A 22143-nucleotide genomic window follows, 5' to 3' on the forward strand; every position below is an offset into this window, starting at 1 on the left:
ATACTTCAATTTAGTCAACTTTTATATTGAAAATTCAATCATTAACACAACTCCTCGTGGGATCGATATTTTTCTATACTACTTGTACGACCCGTGCACTTGCGGTTGGGACGCATCAGTAGTCCACTATGGCTACAGGTTGCTCCTCAAATGTCAAGTTCTCTTTTAGCTCTATCACATCCAGCTGTAGTACATGAGAAGGATCGGGAATGTATTTCCTGAGCATGGAGATGTGAAACACAGGATGAACGTGAGAAAGGTTGGGTGGTAGCTCCAACCGGTAGGCAACTGCTCCAACTCTATCCGTAACCTCAAAAGGTCCAATATACCGAGGTGCCAACTTGCCCTTCTTTCCAAATCTCATGACTCCCTTCATTGGAGAAACCTTCAGAAATACATAGTCGCCCACTGCAAACTCCACATCCCTTCGCCGGGTCCGTGCATAACTCTTACTCTCATCAAGGTTGTTTTGATCTTCACGATTAAAGGAACTACCTCTGAAGTGTACTGCACTAGGTCTATATCATGCACCTTCGCTTCCCCCATTTCTGTCCAACACAGAGGAGACCTACACTTTCTTCCATATAGTGCCTCATAGGGTGCCATCCCTATGCTGGAATGGTAACTGTTGTTGTAGGCAAACTCCACCAAAGCTAGCTGCTCGTCCCATTGACCTCCAAAATCCAAGACACTCATGCGAAGCATGTCTTCCAGTGTTTGGATTGTCCTTTCGCATCGTCCGTCATGCGAGGGTGGAAAGTCGATCTTGAAGTTCAATCAGGTGCCAAGTGCCTCCTGCAACTTTCTCCAAAACCGAGAAGTGAACTAGGGCCCTCTGTCAGATATTATGGAAGCTGGAACTCCATGCAATCTGACTATTTCTCGAATGTAGAGCCGGGCATATTGTGCCACAGAGTATGTAGTCTTTACAGATAAGAAGTGAGCTGATTTGGTCAAGCGGTCTACAATTACCCATATCGAATCATATCCTCGCGTGGTACGAGGCAACCCAGTCACAAAATCCATGGTGATCATTTCCCACTTCCATTCTGGGATAGGGAGCTCTTGCAGCTTCCCTGACGGTCTCTGGTGTTCAAACTTCACCTTCTGACAAGTCAAGCACTTGGACACAAAGTCTGCTATGTCTTTCTTCATGCCATTCCACCAATAGCTATCTTTCACATCATGGTACATCTTGGTGGAACCTGGGTGGACACTGTACAGTGTGTAGTGTGCCTCTCGCATGATTTCATTCCTGAGGTTGTCTACATCGGGCACACATATCCTAGAACCTTGTACTAGGGCGCCATCATTGGCAAATCCAAACTCACCACCTTCACCTTGCTGTACTCTCTCTATAATCTTCATCAATTGTTGGTCTCTGTGCTGGGAAACTCTAACTCTGTCCCTCAAGTCTGGCCTCACTGAAAAGTGAGCCAACAATACCCCCTCATCTGAAAGATCTAGGATTAAACCTTGATCCATCAACTCATGTACCTCCCGAATCAACGGTCTCTTCTCTACTGAAATGTGCGCCAAATCGCTGTAAGATTTTCTCGCTCAAGGCATCTGCTACAACATTGGCCTTCCTGTGGTGGTACCGATGGTGCAATCATAGCCTTCGTAAGCTCCATCCATCTCCTCTGTCTCAAGTTTAAATCCCTCTGCTGGAAGATGTACTTCAAACTTTTGTGGTCGGTGTATATCTCGCACACTTCACCATACAGATAGTGTCTCCAGATCTTTAGTGCAAAGATTACAGCCGCCATTTCCAAATCATAGGTGGGGTAGTTCTGCTCATGCCTCTTCAGCTGCCTTGAAGCATAAGCCACTACCTTTCCATTCTGCATCAAAATACACCCTAGGCCAACTCTGGAGGCGTCACAATACACGGTGTATCCTTCACCACTCACAGGTAGTGTCAACACAGGGGCAGTGGTTAGACACTCCTTAAGCTTCGAAACTCACCTCACGCTATCCATGTCCAAATGAATGGAACATTCTTCTGGTCAACTTAGTTAGGGAGCCGCTATCTGGAGAAATCTTGTACAAAACGCCCATAGTAGCCACTAAACCTAAAACTTCGCACCTCGGTGGATCGTTGTAGGCCTAAGCCAATCGCCATGACTTCAATTTTCTTGGGATCCACTTGAATGCCGTCACTAGAAATCACGTGTCCCAAGAATGAGATGCTTTCTAGCCAAAATTCACATTTTGAAAATTTGGCATATAGCTGGTGCTCCCTCAACGTCTGCAACACCATCCTCAAGTGCCACACGTGTTCTTCCTCGGTCCGAGAGTATACCAGAATGTCATCTATGAATATGATGACAAAACGGTCCAAAAATGGCTTGAACACCCTGTTCATCAAGTCCATGAAGGCTGCTGGTGCATTAGTGAGTCCAAAAGACATCACCAAGAACTCGTAATGACCATATCTTGTCCTGAAAGCCGGATTGGACACGTCCTCATTCCCGATCCTCAATCGATGGTAGCCCGATCGCAGTCTATCTTGAAAAGAATCTAGCTCCTTGAGTGATCAAACAGATCATCGATCCGAGGAAGTGGATACTTGTTCTTCACTGTCACCTTGTTCAGCTGTCTGTAGTCAATGCACAACCTCAATGACCCATCCTTCTTTCTCACAAATAAAACAGGAGCGCCCCAAGGTGAAGTGCTCGGACGTATAAAACCCTTGTCCAAAAGCTCATGTAGTTGCTCTTTCAGCTCTTTCAATTCTGCTGGTGCCATCCTGTAAGGTGGCATGGATATGGGATTTGTACCCGGCACAACATCAATACAAAACTCTATTTCCCTTCCTGGTGGCAACCCTGGAAGCTCCTCTGGGAAGACATCCATAAATTCTCTGACAACAGGAACATTTTCCATGCTGACACCTTCTACAGATGTATCTCTCACCAATGCCAAATACCCTTGGCATCCATGCCTCAACATTTTTCTAGCACTAATTGCTGACACCAAATTATATGGAGCCACGCTCCTGTCACCATCAAAGCTAAATTCTTCCACACCAGGTATGTGGAAATACACCTTTTTGTTCCTGCAGTCTAAAGTGGCATAGTGAGTTGACAATCAATCCATCCCCAGGATTACATCAAAATCCATTACTGGTAGAGGAACTAAGTCTGCTAGGAGGATCTTTCCATCCACTACCACTGGGCTACCCGGAAAAACCATATCTACATCTATGTTGTCACTAAGTGGGGTAGCTACTGATAAAGGGCACTCTAAAGTTGTAGGGTTTCTACCCAACCTCATGGCAAACACAGGGGAGACAAATGAGTGCGTAGCACCCGGATCTATCAAAACACGAGCCTCATAAGAATGACTGGAAGAATACCGCCACAACCGCATTGGAAGCTCGAGCATCTGGTGGGTCGGGTGAAACCCGAGCTTGACCCCTACCTTGAGTGGCGTAACTCGACATCGACTTCTACCTCCCGACCGCCTCCAAATCCACGCCCCTTGTCCTCGGCCTGTTGGCCACCGAATCGATCGCCGCCATGTTGGAAGTACCGGGATACAACTGGCGAGGAACTTTTGCAATGAACCTGTGACCCCATCTGTGGCTCATCAAAACGGGCATTCTCTAGCAAAGTGACTGGTTGGCCACACCAAGCATACTCGATCCCATCAAACAAGGTCTGAATGTCCTCTTCCACACTGCACAAGTTGCCAAGGAGGATCTGAACTGCACCTAATCCAGATTTCGAATCGTGACCACCGCTGATCCGCACTGGTGCGAATCCTCGTGGTCTGTGTCTAAAACCACTTCTCTTGCTCCTACCCTTTCCTCTATAATTACTCTGGCCACCACTATCCGGAGTACCCATTTGGGGAACACCTGAAGAACCCTCTGCTCTGTTTTTCTTTGCTCTTCCGCTGTCATCCACAGCATAACTAATCTCAATCTGTCTGGCTCGATCAACCACCACATCAAAAGACTGACCAGACATCATGGCCAGGTTTGCATACCTCCTGTCAAGCCCCTTTAGGAACCTCTTCACCTTCATAGTTTCTGTAGCTACTGCTGTAGGGGCATATCTGCTCAATTCCAGAAATTCTGTAGCATATTCATCTACAGACCTACCATTCTGTCTTAAGGCCTCAAAGGCCCACTGTTTTTGGTCTCTGAAGCTTTCTGGCACAAACCGATTGATGAACAGTTCCACAAACTGAGTCCACGACAAACCCTCCATCCGAGGTAACACGTAGTCATTCATCCATTGTCTAGGCATAGGCCCCATGACATGTCGTGATACACTCTATCGCCTCCTATCGATCCAATCAGTTTGCTCGCTGCTTGCAGAATCCAAAACCGATATGCATCGTCTGACACATCATAAGTTCCAGGCACCAACTTCTTGAAATTAATTATCTGTTTATAAGGTTCCCCTCTTGGTGCGGTGGACTGCTGCTGCTGTGGAGGGTGTACCATATATTGCGCCATCATATCGATGGTTCTCTGCAGACCAGCTAGAGTAGCTGCCATGGGGTCCATGGGACCCTGTGCCATAAAAGACTGATCCTGTACTGGTGGTAGCTGCTCTTCTACTTGAGCAGCTCTAGGCCTCCTACCCCGCCTCCTCGCGGCGCCTCATCTGTCCGACACCTCGTCAGCACATCCGCTCGTGTAGTGGCAGCTCTCGCTTCTACGCATTTTCCGAAATTCGAAGATAAGCCCACAAAATTTAAAACTGCACATTACACAGCTCTATAGACTCATATTTATACACAATATATGAAGCAGAAACTAGAAGCAAAGACGACAATGCAAGACGAATGTGGACCCTATTTTTCCGCATGTGACTCCTATTAGACTCTTCCCGATATTTTAGACAAACATTCCCTAAGAATCTGGAGCCTAAGCTCTGATACCACATCTGTCACGACCCAACCTATGGGCCGGACCGGCACTAGGACCTGGGCCAGCCTAAAGCCCCCGAGGCCCGTAGTAAGCCTAACTGTTCATTTACCCAATTCTAAGGCCCATTTGGGCCCAATTTCAAGAAAACAAACGGACAGAGTCCGGCCATAAAAATGGACTTTCCAACGGGGAGTTTTTGACTCACCCGACCTGTAAACACAATATATAGTCATTTGGGGAGCTCAGCTCACCCTCCACATACTCATCAACATAAAAATAAATGGGAGCTCAGCTCCCTCATCCAATCCATCAAACATGCATAGCATATTAAGTTTACAGGTCCCAAAATAATAATTTAGTTTACAGACCCAAATCAAATAAACATTTCTAACACATGCGGAAATTCTAAGATTTAACAAGTTTATACAAACAGTAATAATTGACCTGCGAGGGAGAAAGCAGGTTAACCTCAAAAAATATCCTCCTGTGGCCTGTAAAAATTTTTGAACAGGAGTGAGCGTTCGACTCAGAGAGTAAAATATCAATTTTAACCATAATCTCTATAACTATCTAAAACTAATGCAACCTGTGGAATGAAGTGCAACATCAGCAATAAATTCACATCATAGCATCAAAAAGGTAATTTGGAGCACTCACACACCCTATAGTATCAATCATAACATATGAGAGCTGATCCCCTATACAGCTCTCTTAAATCCAACCTGGTGCCAGCGAATTACTCAAGCTCGGACTTCCACTTAATAACCAAATCGAGGGTCCCAGCGAATTACTCAAGCCATGACTACCCCTCGAAGGATCGGGTCCCAGCGAATTACTCAAGCCGTGACTGCCCGCCCTATCCATAGTCCACACCACATCACACGCACGCCAACGCATTTGACACTGCTCCAAATTACCACAACAACATCCTTGGCACATCAACAGTTATGAATGCAACATAAATCGTGCCTAGAGTTTAACTACATAAATATATGCATATAAGTGATGCATGGGCATGCTTGAACATATAATAATATTGAAATTACAATTAAAATTAATATTCTACTCACAGACTTGACGATGGTCACTGAGGCGGCTGGGCGGAGGAAGAAGGCTGTCCCGGCTCACCTGACAATTTTATTACAATCATTTAATAAATTTGACTCAATACAAATAAAGAAAAAGACCAATACGTCCTAAGTCGTGCCGAAAATTCGGCAGAGTCTCCCCTATACCTAGGACCTACCCAACCTGCAAAATGGCTCAAAACACACTTCTATATTCACAATCCATATATCCACAGTTCAATCATATCACACAGCCCCTCCTGGGCCCATCAAATCAGTCATCCATCACAATACGCAAAATTTCAATTTAGTCCTTATTATTGATCATTTTTGCAAAAACTGCCCAAACAAGTTCTAAAAATTATAAAACTTTGCCCCGCGGTCCTTAGTAATATCACTAAGCTATTGCAAAAAGAATCGTAATTTTCTAAGCTACCACGAATATTTTATGGATTTTTAATCCTATTTAAGCACTAGAAAATTATGAAAAAACAAGGTTCGGGTTTACCTTTGCCGATTCCGACTTCGGGGACGCACTCGGGACGTCTGACAATGGGGGGGTAGCCAAAACCTCGGTCCAATTCGGAGACTTTTCCAGTAACGGGTCTGTCTGGCCGGAAATTCACAGACCTGGTCAACTGTCGAATTTCCGCGAATTGAGGATACCTACACGAAGCCCATAACACGGGGGTTAGTACATAAATTTTTCAGAATTTTCTAAGCTCATTTAATGCTCGGAAAAACACTGCGAAGTTCCGTGGGACCCACCGAAAAACGGTGTCGGAAAAATTCGAAATTTATGTCGCTGCGAAGCTCTCGACGAGTGGAGCGTGCTGGTAGCCTCGGTTTTCTCGTGGGATTCACGGTTTTCGAGAAATCTAGCCCAAAAGTCGAAATTGGCTAAAAACTTCCCGAGCAAAAATTGGACAACCGCTCGATGGATTTCAGCGTTCTTGGTGTCTATGGAAAGCTCTCGCCGAGTAGATGATTTTAGACACAAGACCCGGTCCAATTGGTGGCCGAATCGGCCAAATTTTGGCCGGAGAAGCCGAAACGCTGCGCACGCAGGGGAGGGGCGTTTGCGCGCGTTTTCATCCGTTTGGGGCGGCGGCCGGTCGGCTGGGACAGCTGGGAGGCGGCGCCGGAGAGGTGGGGACGCAGGGGAGGCGGCTGGCCGGCGGCAGGGGAGGGGAGGAGAGAGAAAAGAGAGAGAAAAGGGAGAGGGAACGTCGCGCGCGGGGAAGAAAAAGGGAAGAAGGAAAAGGCCGGTCCGATTCGACTGGTCCGATCCGGTCCGGTTTGATTCGGCCGATTCGATTTAGAATACAAAATTTTGAATTTTTACTCTGCCTCGGGACCGAAAACGAGGTCCAAAAATTTCGAAAAAATTCCAGAAAACTCAGAAAAATACATAGACTCCAAATATATTTTTAGTTTTGCCACGTGATCTTTAAATAAATTTTTAAAATTCATCAAAGTTTATATTTTCGGAAAATCGAACCCGATTTTTAAAATCCGAAAAATCTAAAAAAAAATTCCTAAAATTTAAATAAAATTAAAATACCAAAATGATCATAAAAATTAAAATTTGGGATGTTACATTTAGCTCACAAAATTTTAATTTTTAAATTAAATTAAGTTTAAATTGAAACATTTAAATTAATTTAAACTAAAAATTAAAAATGAACTAAATTAAACTTTATAATAGAGTGAAATTGAACATTTCTCCCTTAATGAACCAAGATCAAATTTACTTGAGCACTTGGTAGCAATCTAGGTTTATAGGGGAAGCTAGTTGTATGGATAACAATGGGTCAGATATTTGTAGGTATCTAATCCAATCAAACCCTAATTGAATTAATTTAAATAGTATATAATTAAATTTGAGATGAGTTCGATTTTGAATAGTAATACATGTGAGTTGTGATGAGTTTGAGTCGAATTCGAATTTTTCATGTTTTATATTTGTTACCTACACCTGTTATATAACTAATTAATTAAATATTAAATATATATTTTTTATAATAATATTTATAAATTTTTATATTTATTATATTTTAAATAAATAGAAATTAAATATTTTATAGAATTATTAAAATTTTAAAATATAAATTTAATAAAAATATTTTTTATATGGATCGTTAATTATGATATAAAAAATTAGATGAATTCAAATATTTTTTAAATAATAATAATAATTAAATTTAAGATAAATTTAAATAATTAAAAATAAATTTTAATTAAATTATTATAAATTCAGTTATCGTAGAATATTATTCGAATTAGAATTGAAAAATGTGTCGGTTGCCTTATACGTCGTCATCACATTCCGTTGGCAACCATGGACCATCAAAGTATCACACACCGACACCAACACGAACCCCAACCCCAACCAACCCCGTGTTACGTAACAGTCCTCAAACAGGCTAAGCCAAGCCCAACTGGGGTTATTGGTAAATAACGCCCACTGAAAATTTGTCCATGAGCCGCCACCTGGACTTGCCCAATGGAAGGCACAGGGACCATATCCCACTTGCAAGTGTCCCTCTCCCGTTTGCTTGCAGTTGACCCCAGGGTTTTTTTTTTTTGCCAATCCTGTCATACTTCTTACTTTCATTTATTTAATATTTGATTTATTTCTTTTATTTAATATAAATTATAAATTTATATATTATTAATGATTTGATTTTATATAGAATTGTTTAAAAACAAAATAAAAAATATTTTTTTTAATTTTTTGAGATTAAGTAAATTATTAATTTTTAAATATTTAAATAATCAAATGTGGTTTTTAAAAAAATTAAAGGATAATTTTTATTTCTTCACTTTTGTCATATTAATAGGAAAATACTGAGTATTAAATTACCATAAAAAAACACATCCTTTTTTAAAAAATATAAATCATCTAATATTTTGACAAGTATTAAATTTAAGTTTTTATTCTCTCAATTTTATATATAAAAAAAAAATCTATCTCTTTTGGTTTTACTATAACTACTTATTTTATTAAGAGGGTATTTAGTTTACCTTTTGGTGTAGTAAATAATTGATAAATATCTAAACAGGTGAGTTGAAGTAAGACAATATTAAAAAATAAAATTATAATTAATATGATACTCATTAGCTGCACTTTATATCAGCTCTAAAAATAGATCAGTTTCCTATTGGCTAATAGTTGATTTTATTTTATTTTAATTTTTTATTTAAATCATATTATCCTTTTTTATGTAACTCGAAAATTAATGTTACTTGCCTTTATTTTTCCATTTACAATATTAACACCCTTAATTAGAATATTGCAATTTGTTAAAATAATTTTTATTAATAACATAAAATATAAAATACTTATTTATTATGAAAAAAAATACTTTTTTTTTTCTAAAAACTTAAAATTATAAGATTTTTTTCTTTATCAACAATAAAATTACTTTATTATTTTATAACTACATTTTTAAAATTATTTAATTATTATTTTTAAATAATTTAATTATTTTCTTATTTTAATAATAAAATAAATAATATGATATAATAAATCAATAATTATATTTTCATTTTAATAATATAATAAATGATATAATATATTGAATTAATAATAATATATTTATTTTAATAATAAAATAAATAATATAATATAATAAAATTTATAATTTTATATTTATTTTAATCATAAAATAAATTATATGATATATATTCTTATTAATCATTTTACATATTAACAGCAATAATTAAACATAATTTTATTAGACACTGAACATAAATCAATTATCATTAACTACTAATTATGTGCTATCAATTAATAATTATCAGTTATGTTTAATAGTTAAACCAAATAAAACTCTAAATATAATAAAAGCAATAATTCATGATTATAAAAAAAATAAATTAATTGAAATTTAATATATATTATATTAAATAATTGTTTCATTTCAATATATTTAACATATTGTTTGGATATAGTCACCTGCTCATTTTGTCCACTTGCACCACCTAGCTGACTTACTTTTAAAGAAATCTTTTGACCAATAAAATAATAATAATAATTGTAAAGTTAGATTAATCAAAGAGAGAAACATCATATGTACTTGCTTGATATCTTCCATTTTAGATAATATTAAAGAAAGTGGTGTGAAGTATACAAATCAATCATTGACAAATATATACATATATATATATATACAAATCAATCATTCAGCTAAAAAAAACAAAAAAAATAAAAGAAAAAAGGCAGTCTCAACATGATCCTGAAATGGAGATTGAAAATTTTTCCACATAGCCATCTGAATATCCAACCCTAACTCTTTTTTTTTTTAATTTACATCAAATAATATAGAAATGAGTAAAGTATCATTTCCTTAGAATTTATGTTAATACTATTAATATTTAGATGATTATATTGATATGAGATTAATAGAAATTAAAGACAAACTTAAGCTAATATTAAACTAAAATTAAGCTAAAATTAAGTTCAATTAAAACTTAATTAGCAAAAACAACAAAGATTAAAGTTAAAATCAATCAAAAGAAGGCTAGAGATTTTAAATTTTACTTGATTTATTATGCAATTTTAATCAATTTTATCAAATAATCAATTTAACTATTAAAACAAGAGTGATAATCACAAATGTATTCAATAATCCTTCCCATATATTATTAAATCTTTAATTAACAAAATAACTCTCTATTTTCTAATAAATAAGATATTCAATTAACCAAAGTAATAAAAACAAAGATTTCATAAACACTCCATAACTTAGCCTTTTTATCCCCACTCTAGCTAAAAAGCTATGTCAATAGTTATCTCTACAAGATTTATAACACACTTCCCAGCAATATCACAAATCTAAAATCAATTAAGTAATATCCTAACACTTATAACATTAAGAGAAGGAATATCCATCGATTGCTAAAATAGAGAAAATAAATTAAAATTTTAAAAAATTATTTAAATCAAGCTATATCAAAATTTTTAATTAAAAGATTTAGCTATTCATAATGTCAAAAATAAAAATAAATTTCATAATATTAAAACCAAACATAAACTAATAAAATGGTATTCTCACAAAGAAAAAGAAAATAAAATAAAAGTAAAGAAAAATTCTAGTGAGAAATGATGAAAAATCCTTGCTCCAGCCCCAATCTCCTCCAAAATCCCTCTTTCCATCCTTGTTCCAGCTTCAAAATGAATTTCTAGAGTGCTTGGGAGACGAGAAAACGTCCCTCTACTACTGATTGAAGGAAATCCCAACTAATTTCTATCTTGTACTCTTCCAATTTCTTTGATGAGTTGTCACAAGCCCAATGGATAAGACAATAGCTTTAAGGAGCATCTCACAGCCTCTTGTGCGCTCTCTTTCAATCTCACAGGCAGCCATGCACCATCCTTCAATCCTACAGATACTTGTATGCCTATCTCCAATCTCATAGGCAGCCATGGGATTCCCATAAGTACTTGTAAAATATTCTGCCTCCAGAAATCTTCTCCAATTCCTTATCATTCTTTATCAATTTTTTTGCTTTAAAAAAAAAAAAAAGCAAAGCATTATTTAAATAAAAAATTAACTTTTAATTAAATTAATAAATAAAAATTAATTAAAAAATTAATAAAATTTACTCTATAAATATACTATATATGAGCTATGTAAGAATATTGATTTTTTTTTTTTTTATTGTCAGGAGGTGTATCCCATCTTGTTAGGCCAATAAGACTAATATCCCTGGAGCTCCCATAATAGCTTGAAAACCACTGGAGTCATATAGTAAGCTGTAAAACCCTGAATCAAAGGGTACACTTACAGCTCCAAGCTCGAATATGAGATTTCTTCCAAGTCCACCTCATCATTAACCATTAACCCAATGAATTATTGATGGGCAGAATATTGAACCTAATATATTATATATGAAGAATTAACATTTTATTTTTAGCGTCTCTAAAGAATTTGAACACTTTACCAAACTTGATATTATACACACACATACACACACACACACACACACACATATATATATATATATATATATATATATATATATATATATATATATATATATATATTTACACAATGGAAAGAACAAAACTTCTATCACTTTCAGTAATTAGTTTCTAAATTATTTTTACTTATATAACACTTGTTGGATTAAAAAATTATTTTTTATCACTATTAATTTGACACTTATTAAGGAAAAAAATTTAATTATTCTCTTTACCTATAATTTTGATTATTCAATTAGCACAGATTGACCGTTTAACAAACCAAAATCTATTTAACTAATACTATCAATCTATGAAAATATTTTTTTTTTATGACATGTCAATATAAAATAACCTAAAGACTAGCAACTAAAGGTCGCAGAAAACTTTATGATACATAAATTAAAAATCAAAGGATTTTATATTGCAAATTTAAAGTTTAAATATCTTACTTTTATATATTTCTAAGTTGAGGTACAATCTGTATAATGATCCCAAAATTATACTATAATTTTCTCATAACTAGAATTAAATAATTATTTAGAAAAACATTTATTTACAATAATAAAAAATTTATCATATTATTATAAAATAAATAAATAATACATATCAAAAAAAATTTATAGTAAAATAAGATTTTAAATATATTTTATAATAATTTGTTTTTTAATTGTAAATAACATAATCAGTTTTTTTATTTTTTAAATTAAAAAATAATTTTTTATTATTGAGATGCATTTTTCATAATTTCTCTTATTTTTTATAAAAAAATAGAAATTAATTTTAAAAAAATAAAAAAATGAAAAATAATTTTCTATTTTTCACAAGTAAACAGGGTTATATCTTTTTGAGCACTTAAAATACTAGTTATATAAGGGTAATCCTTTGAGATAAGTTATATAAGGGTAATCTTAATATATATTTTCTCATAATAAAAAAATTATAACAGCTTTATGAATATAGATATATTTTCGAATTATATAATTAATTACATTTGTGTTTTTCATTTAATTATTTTTTATATAGTGTATGAGTGTGATCAATTTTACAAATGATTAAGAGGCAGCAACTGCCCAGCTTTAGGCAGTAGAAGTAATTTAGAAACAGGTCTTGCATGGATCAGTTGTAATTTAATAATTTCTAAATTATCAGATTATAGTAGGCAGCACATATGTTAACAGAAATTGAATTTTGATTGCCAAATCAAAATTCAATCGGCCATTAGAAGTGAGAGATCACTTAGTAATAACAAAACAATTCATCTTTTTACTTTTACTCTACTTCCGACCATTTCTTCAAATGCAATGCTGCTTTCTCTGCCTGCAAATCCCACACACAAGTTAGTTCATAAATTTAGCTTTTGCAGAAGCAGAAATAAATCAATCTGTGAGAATGATATTGTTAATTACCTCCTTCTCCCAGTCACATCGAATGGTAATTATGGCCAAAATCAATGTTTGAATTGCTGTCCCACCAAAAATCATTCCAGCCCAAATTCCCTGATTGTGTTCATTTTCACGTATGTTAGATCATACCCACAAGCTTATTTAAAAAAAAAAAAATATTATATACAATTAATAGCATTAAAAAATAAAAAATTCTTATTTATATTTAATTCATTATAAATTTAATATATAAATAAGTGAAAGTTATATATTTAACAAGTTGGTTTCATCATACATTTTATATGTAGGTAAAAGATCCTTTTTAAAAAATAGTGCTCTTTACAGACACAAAAATTTTAATTATTCCATATTTAAAATAGGGTGAAACGTATATATCTGTGAAAAAAAGAGTGCATCCGAAACACTAAATAGTATCTTATATAATAATAAAAAAATTCTTTTTCAATTTGAAATAATCTATACTGAAAGATAAAAGGAATAAAAAATCTATTTCAATTTGAAATAATCTATACTGAAAGATAAAAGGAATAGAAAAGTATGAGTATATGGAAATAAAAATTCTTTAAGTATAGGCTTTGTGTTAATGAATTAGATTATATTAGAGTAGAACTTGTTAGAAACACCTGGAGAAATGCTTAATCGGAAAATTCTAATTTAAATTCAGTTCATCATAAATTTAAAATATAAATATACGAGATTTATATATTAATAGACAAATCCCATTATATATTTTACATTTTGAATCTATAATAGATTAGGTCCAATAAAAAAAAATGCTACCTAATTATATAACAATTAATATAATTTTGCTTAATTTGTTGATAAACATGGTGAAACTCAGACAATTAACATAATTGTCTAATTATATTTGATTAGACAATTATATAATAATTAATATAATTTTACTTAATTTTTTTATAAATATATTAAATGATTTTTCTTATTTAAATTTAATCTGTAATAAACTCAAAATATAATATAAAATATATAATAAAATATATCTATTAAATATATAAATTTTATGTATTTATATTTTAAATATATAATAAACTGAGTTTAGTTAAAAATTTCCGAGAAACTTTTGACGAATTGAAACACGTTTCCTGTGAGTTTCTGGTGTTTCCAAATGTTCACATAACCCATTTGGAATTTAGGAACATTCAAAAGCGAACACTTGTCCAATTCTGGTTCACACTTATAGGATTTCTGGAACTTGTTTTTCAGCTATATTATATTTTTTTATGATTTATTTTCCAATAATATTTAAGTTTTGAAATTAATAATAATTAATGAGACCACAAGGAAAATGCTTTCTCTCCTTTGCAAGCAAGCATCAAACAAACAGCGGAAAGAACACGTACCCTTACTCCCAAGTGAAAGAGCCAACCCATCAAGAATCCCAGTGGAATCCCAATCAAATAATAGCAGCCCAAGTTAATATATGCCACATACTTTTGCCAACCAGATCCCACTGCAACCCCTGCAAATTAAAAAGAGGAAAAAACCAGAAATTCAATGGTTAAATCTCAGTCTCATAGTCCAGTTTCCATTCTCATTCATTCGTATGATTCACGTATCTTAAATAACAAAACCCACGTTAATAATAAAATAAACAAAAAAGTACCTGAGAGAATGGGCTGAACGCTGTTGAGCAAAACAGTGAAAGCTAGGAGAACAGAGAGCTGACTTACTGCATTAAGGACTGGTACACTGGTAGTGAAAATCCAGGCAAGCTGATCATGGAAAATCATGATCAATACACAGAAGATAAGCCCCATTATAATTGATGTTGTCACAGACACCACTGTTGCAAACTTTGCTCCCTTCCCATTTCCTGCTCCAAGCTCATTAGCAACCCTTACTCTGCATATTACGCCATCACCAGATAAGAACTCTTGCCATTTTTTTTACCCTTAGGTAATATTCATATATTCTAATTCTATGAATTAGGGGGCGGCTTTAGTGTAACAGGAAAGCTTTTGATTCAAGGTGGACTTTCAGAAAGCTTTTGATTAGGCAAACTGAATTTTCCTTGTAATATGAAAATTTTTATTGTATGGTAAAAGTAAATAGTTATCATCGGCATGATGTTTTGATGTTGAATGAATAAATATTTAACTGAAAGTAACAATGATTAAAGGGTGATCATGGTCAATTAAGGTCGTGTAAACGAAATCCACCAAGAGATTTCTGTTTGTCATTTCCTTATTAATGACTACTACGAAACAAATACAGTACACAAGTTGTTGTGGTAGAATGTTGGCCATCAATCTGGGAATCCTGTATGGTCTAAATTCACTTGTCACACGTGAATTAATATTCCAGACTGTGCCCATCAATGCTTTTGTGGCATTTATTAAATTTCCAAATATTTTATATGGTACTGATGGTAATGATAGCTGGGAAAAAAAAAGTCATGTAATTCAATTGATTTTCATGAGATTCGTAAGCTAATGGAAAACTTAAAAAGTAGGAAAGCGAAAAGGGAAAAGGAAGGTACCCGGTGGCTGCAAAGAATGCAAGAGGAATCATCAACTCCCAGCCATTTATGGTCATGCTGCCAAACAAAACAAATATGAGACGCCAACCCATATTTATCAACAAAACATTAAAAAAATGCAAAAAAAAATGTAACACGTAATTGGATTCATTTCCATGCTGAAAAAGGAATATCCAACTTATAATTTTAAATGCGTACCATATGGACAAGGCATCTACAGCAATCTCTGCATTCTTCAGATTTCCAGTCATCAATATGAGTATTCTGTAATACCAATTCTCCAAGCTTTATCACAAAAAAGAGAGAGATTTAGAAAATAAAATAAAATAATCGCAAGATGAAAGAGAGAAAATTAATAGATCTGAGGGGTATACTATTTACCATAGCATGACCCCAGAAGCTACAGAGAGTTTGGTGAATTCCCAGAGACCAGAAAAGGCTTCGGTAGAGAACCCATTCCATGTGAGAGGACAGCCACCACAAATAGTGTAACCCAGATGCCCAAACACTAGAACCCACCAAGAAAAGTTCAGAGTCATGGCAGTGCCAATTACTCCGAGCTGAAGCCTGTAAACAAACAGCCAACTCAGAATCACATGCACCAACAAAGCCACTAAGGACACCCATGCAATTACTGTATTCTTAAGCTGGCTTTGCAAGAATCTCTGCAACGGGAACTGAAAAGCAAAGCTGAAGTGAAGTGGTATCATCCAAACGGAAACCCTGCCAGAAAGCTCTGCTACGTCTTGGGGCTGTCCCAATAGCTTCAACACAGGACAAGCGAAGAGATATAGAGGCAAAAGTAGAACACAGCACAAGAACAATACTATCCATGAACGCTGCATGTACACACCCAACATGTAGTATTTTTTTGCACCAAAAGCTTGCCCACATAATGTTTCCAATGCGCTAGCCATCCCCAACTGATATATGTAACCAAGAAAACTGGAAAAAATTAGGATTGAAAAAAAAAACTTCGGAAAAACAAGAGAGAGAGAGAGAGAGAGAGAGAGAGAGAGAGAGAGAGAGAGAGAGAGAGAGAGAGTACCAAGAGACCAAAATCGAAGCCAACAATGACGTTATTGGCAATGGAAATGGCTGCGAGCTCTAGGTCACCCAAATGACCTGCAAAAGCTTGTGTAATAACAAGCATAGAGTAAGAGGTAAGGCGACTAAAGATTGCAGGACCCACTATCTGCCATAGTTTCTTGGATTCAATCCAAACCCTTCTCGTAAGACTCTGATCTTGATCATCTTCCACAGGTTTCGGACTAAACGGACTAAAATGATCTCCTAGTAGAGGAACCTTTGAATCCTCTACTGCAACTTCGCCAGGCATATCTCTTGGTACTTCCTTCCGGGATGGCAAGTTAGCACTAGCAAGCACCCAGAGAGAGAGAGAGTGAGGGTTTGTTTCAAAAGCAGCACTTGATAATAGGAAAATTGTTACTTATATTTCAATTGACGCGCTTGGAAAAATGGCTTATTATGATATAAACATATAAATTTTATTTATTTAAAATTTTTTATTTAAATTTAATTTATTATAAACATAAGAGGTAAACATATACTACTTAAATTTTTTTAATTCAATTCATCATAAATTTAATATATATATATATATATATATATATATATATAAATAATAAGTGAGTTTTATCCTCTAAATAAAAAATTTTATATTTTAAATTTATAATGAATTGAATCTGAATAAAATTTTCTCTATCATATTTTATAATAAAACTTTATCACATAATAAAATCATTATTATTTTAATAATGTGTTAATTACTTAATAAATTGATGTATAGCAAAAAAGAAAAAAAGGAAATTATATCATTATCTCAGTTTGTCACTTTATGTATATAATATGGTATACTAAACTAATAAAATAAAGACGTGTTGATCATTAACTCATTAATTTTATTGTTTAAAATTTCAATGTTGAATTTTATATGGTTATTACATTTTAATTTTTTAAAGAAAAGTTATTCATTCATGTATTACATTGATGTGTCTTAATAATTTAAAACACAATATTATATAAGGGAAATCGTAAAAAAAAACTCAAATTTTTGGTAATTTTTATGATTCTATCTTTTTTTTTTAACAATTTCATCCTAATTTTTGACATTTGATTTTGTTATATCCTATTATCAAAATTAATTTTTAAATTTAATATCATATCATCATGTCTAATAAATATTATAATAACTAATTAACTGCTAACTCTGTCCCTAAATTATCCTAATAATTTCTAAAATGAAAAGAAAACTCAAAATTACTAATCCAAAATCGATTCTGCTCCTTTATCCCTAAATTGAAAAGAAAACTCAGGATTCCTAACCCAAAATCGATTTTACTCTGAATTTTTTTTTCAATTTAAGAATTATTAGGATAACTTAAATATATGATTAACGGTTAATTATATATTATAATTCTTATTAAATATGATGATATAGTATTATTATTAAGTTTAACAATTGATTTTAATAATAGAGTAAAATTAAATCGGATGTTAAAAATTATGGTAAAATTATTAAAAAAAATGAGATAAAATTATAAAAATGAGTAAATATTGGATTTTTTTAACGATTTGTCCTATTATATATACGACATACTATAGCATTATGAGTTTATATAATAATTTCTTAAAATTATACATTTAAAATTATTTATTATAAATATTAAAAAAATTAAAAGTAAATTGAATATTTTTAATTAAAATAATTTTAATAATATTTTAAAAAAATACAAAAATTTAACATTCTCATCTTAATGAAAGACACCCATCATACTAGTAAATATGTTGAGTCACGTCTCCTGGAATGTTCGTGTATCCAACCACTGAAGGCGCAGCCAAGCCAGGCGTAGCCCTTATGGCAAACAAAGAAATCTATGTGGGGCTCGATCCTTTCGGATTTTGCTCTGAAAAATAATTGTTTACTCATACGATGGATTTCATGCATAAAGTACAAAATAATTATTATGTATTTTCTTTTTTTTTTTTATGTTTTGCAATGATAAACATAAGGAGTTTTTTTTTTTAAAAATTAACTGTTAGACTCTTTTTACCCATAAGATAAATATATTTTTATTTTTACATGTAATTTAAGAAAATATAATTAAAAATTTTAATTATATTAAATTAAGATATATTTAAAATTAATCAATTGATTATTATTTAAAAAAATAACTTATAATTTAAAACAACTGAAATGAAATCATCTTTATGCAATGAAAGATGAATTTTTTAAAATATAAAAATTGTTTAAAAATCAACGATTGAATCACCACCGTTATCCAAATTCAAATTTTAGAATTCTAAAATCTAAAATAATTAAAAAAAATCTCATTTTTATATGAACTGGGAATCTTTAGACTCACTCTTGTGATGGATTTATCTTATCTAAATTATGATTAATAAGTAAATATAAAGGAAGTCAATGGTGCTGATAAAATTGAATTTAATTACTACCATATAAATGCGGTCAACAAATAGTGCCTCGGCAGCGTATCCCATGTCCTTGCCGGTTTCTTGGAGAGCCAGCTGCCACGCCGTTCACTAGCAGCGTCAATCGCCCGCCACATGTTCTGTAATTAGTGCATCTCCACCGCGATTTTCTTGGCTTCTAAAATTTAATAATAATTTTCTATGTGAGCATTATGACTTTGTTTGAATGTGTGTGGAAAGTAGTGAGAAAGGAAAATAATTTGACAAAAATAAAGTATGATTGAAATTTTCTCAAGGAAAGTGTTTTTGGTATATGAAAATTACAAATTAAACTATCTTTTTTAAGGTTTTTTTTTTAATTTGTAAAATAAAAATTATAAATTTATCATAAATTTTTTAAAATAAGAAAAAATAAGATTATTTTCATCCCTATTTCATTTATGTTTGTATACAAATAAGAGAAAAAAAAATAAAAAATAAAAAAATTATTTATTTTCCTTACCTTTTAAAAATTTCCTAAACAAAATATCTAAGCTTGATATTATATAAAAATAAATTTAATAATTATTATATTAAATATTTATATTTAAATTGTAACACTCCTGATTTTTAAATATATTATTTTTGGACAAATATTTATGTTTTAATTTTATTTAAATTTTAGTAAATTATTTGAAATTTTTCTGATTTTCGAAATCGGATTTGATTTCTCGAAAATATAAAACTTTGATGATTTTTAAAAATTTATTTAAAGACTACGTGGTAAAACTAAATATATATTTGGAGTCTACATATTTTTCTGAGTTTTCTGGAATTTTTCAAAATTTTTGGACTTCGTTTTTGGTCCCAAGGTAGAATAAAAATTCAAAATTTTGTATCCTAAATCGAACCGACCGGATCGGACGGGACCGGATCGGACCTGTAGAATCGAACCGGTCTTCTTCTTTTTCTTCCTCCTTCCCGCGCGCGTCCCGACCTCCCTCCCCTTCTCTCCCGTTTTCTCTCTCCTCCCTCCTCCCCTTACCGCGCCGCCGCCTCCCCTGCCACCCCAGCTCGCCGGCGCCCACCCCCAACCGTCCCAGCCCACCAGCCGCTGTCTGGAACGCTAAAAAACGGCGCCCGAAGTGGAGCGACGCGCGCTCGCGACCGTTCGTCTTCCCAGCCGAAATCAGACCGATCCGGCCACCAATCGGATCGGGTCTTGTGTCTAAATCTATCTACTCATCGAGAGCTTTCCATAGACACCAAGAACACCGAAATCCATCGAGCAGTTTGTCCAATTTTTGTTCGAGAAGTTTTAGCCCATTTTGACTTTTGGGCTAGATTTCTCGCAAACCGTGAACCCCACGAGAAACCGAGAGTACCAGAGCGCTCCACTCGTCGAGAGCTTCGCGGCGACATAAATTTCGAATTTTTTCGACACCGTTTTTCGGTGGGTCCCACGAAACTTCGCAGTATTTTTTCGAGCATTAAATGAGCTTAGAAAATTCCGTAAAATTTATGTACTAATCCCCGTGTTATGGGCTTCGTGTAGGTATCTTCAATTCGAGGAAATTCAACAGTTGTCTGGGTCTGTGAATTTCCGGCCAGACAAACCTGCTACCGGAAAAGTCTCCGAACTGGATCGAGGTTTTGGCTACCCCCCATTGTCAGACGTTCCGAGCACGTCCCGGGAGTCGGAATCGGCAAAGGTAAACCCGAACCTTGCTTTTTCGTAATTTTCTAGTGCTTAAATAGGATTAAAAATCCATAAAATATTCGTGGTAGCTTAGAAAATTATGATTCTTTTTGCAATAGCCTAGTAATATTGCTAAGGACCGCAGGGCAAAGTTTTAGAATTTTTAGAGCTTGTTTGGGTAGTTTTTGCAAATATGATCAATTATAAGGACTAAATTGAAATTTTACATATTGTGATGGATGACTGATTTGATGGGCCCAGGAGGGGCTGTGTGATGTGATTGAATTGTGGATATATGGGTTGTGAATATAGAAGTGTGTTTTGAGCCCTTTTGCAAGTTGGGTAGGTCCTAGGTATAGGGGAGACTCTGCCGGATTTTCGGCACGACTTAGGACGTATTCGGTCTTTTCTTGATTTTTATTGAGTCAATTGTATTAAATAATTGTAATGTAATTGTCAGGTGAGCCGGGACAGCCTTCTTCCTCCGCCCAGCCGCCACAGTGACCGTTTTAAGTCTGTAAGTAAAATATTAATTTTAATTCTAATTTCGATATTATTATATGTTCAAGCATGCCCATGCATCACTTATATGTTCTTCAAGCATGCCCATGCATCACTTATATGCATATATCTATTTAGATAAACTCTAGGCACGATTTATGTTGCATTCATAACTGTGAAAGTGCCATGTATGTTGTTGTGGTAATTTGGAGCAGTGTGCGTGTGTTGGCGTGCGTGTGATGTAGTGTGGACTATGGATAAGATGGGTAGACACGGCTTGAGATCTTCGCTGGGACCCGGTCCTTCGGGGTAGACACGGCTTGAGTTCTTCGCTGGGACCCCGATTTGGTTATTAAGTGGAAGTCCGAGCTGAGTTCTTCGCTGGCACAGGTTGGATTTAAGAGAGCTGTATAGGGGATCAGCTCCCATATATATTATGATTAATATTACTGGGTGTGTGAGTGCTCCAAATTACCTTTTTGCTGTTATGATGTGAATTTATTGCTGATGTTGCATTTCACGTTACAGGGTGCATTAGTTTTAGATAGTTATAGAGATTATGGTTAAAATTGATATTTTACTCTCTGCGTCGAACGCTCACTCCTGTTCAATATTTTTCCAGGTCACAGGAGGATATTTTTGAGGTTAATCTGCTTTCTCCCTCGCAGGTTATTTATTCATG

The 22143-nt window shown here is 34.1% G+C and overlaps 1 protein-coding gene across 1 annotated transcript; it reads right to left on the reverse strand.

Moving 5' to 3' along the window:
- Nucleotides 1-13046: 13046 nt before the first annotated feature.
- LOC131183778 (protein DETOXIFICATION 27-like) lies at nucleotides 13047-17267 on the reverse strand. The gene is made up of 8 exons (XM_058154357.1): nucleotides 16878-17267; nucleotides 16211-16752; nucleotides 16028-16114; nucleotides 15830-15886; nucleotides 14954-15192; nucleotides 14691-14809; nucleotides 13333-13422; nucleotides 13047-13243 (listed from the first exon to the last, which is right to left on the reverse strand). The coding sequence occupies exons 1-8, from the start codon at nucleotides 17166-17168 to the stop codon at nucleotides 13196-13198; spliced, it is 1473 nt and encodes a 490-aa protein (XP_058010340.1). The 5' UTR covers nucleotides 17169-17267; the 3' UTR covers nucleotides 13047-13195.
- Nucleotides 17268-22143: the final 4876 nt, after the last annotated feature.

This window comes from Hevea brasiliensis, chromosome 10, assembly GCF_030052815.1.
Source record: "Hevea brasiliensis isolate MT/VB/25A 57/8 chromosome 10, ASM3005281v1, whole genome shotgun sequence".
NCBI lineage: Eukaryota > Viridiplantae > Streptophyta > Magnoliopsida > Malpighiales > Euphorbiaceae > Hevea > Hevea brasiliensis.

Excerpts from the sequence above, each read along its gene's own strand:
- LOC131183778 (XM_058154357.1), bottom strand. The coding sequence starts at position 17,168 with ATGCCTGGCGAAGTTGCAGTAGAGGATTCAAAGGTTCCTCTACTAGGA. Across the intron at positions 13,423-14,690 it reads TCTTTCACTTGGGAGTAAGG|GGAATTTGGGCTGGAATGAT; the intron begins GTACGTGTTCTT and ends GAACACAATCAG. Across the intron at positions 13,244-13,332 it reads GATGTGACTGGGAGAAGGAG|GCAGAGAAAGCAGCATTGCA; the intron begins GTAATTAACAAT and ends TGGGATTTGCAG.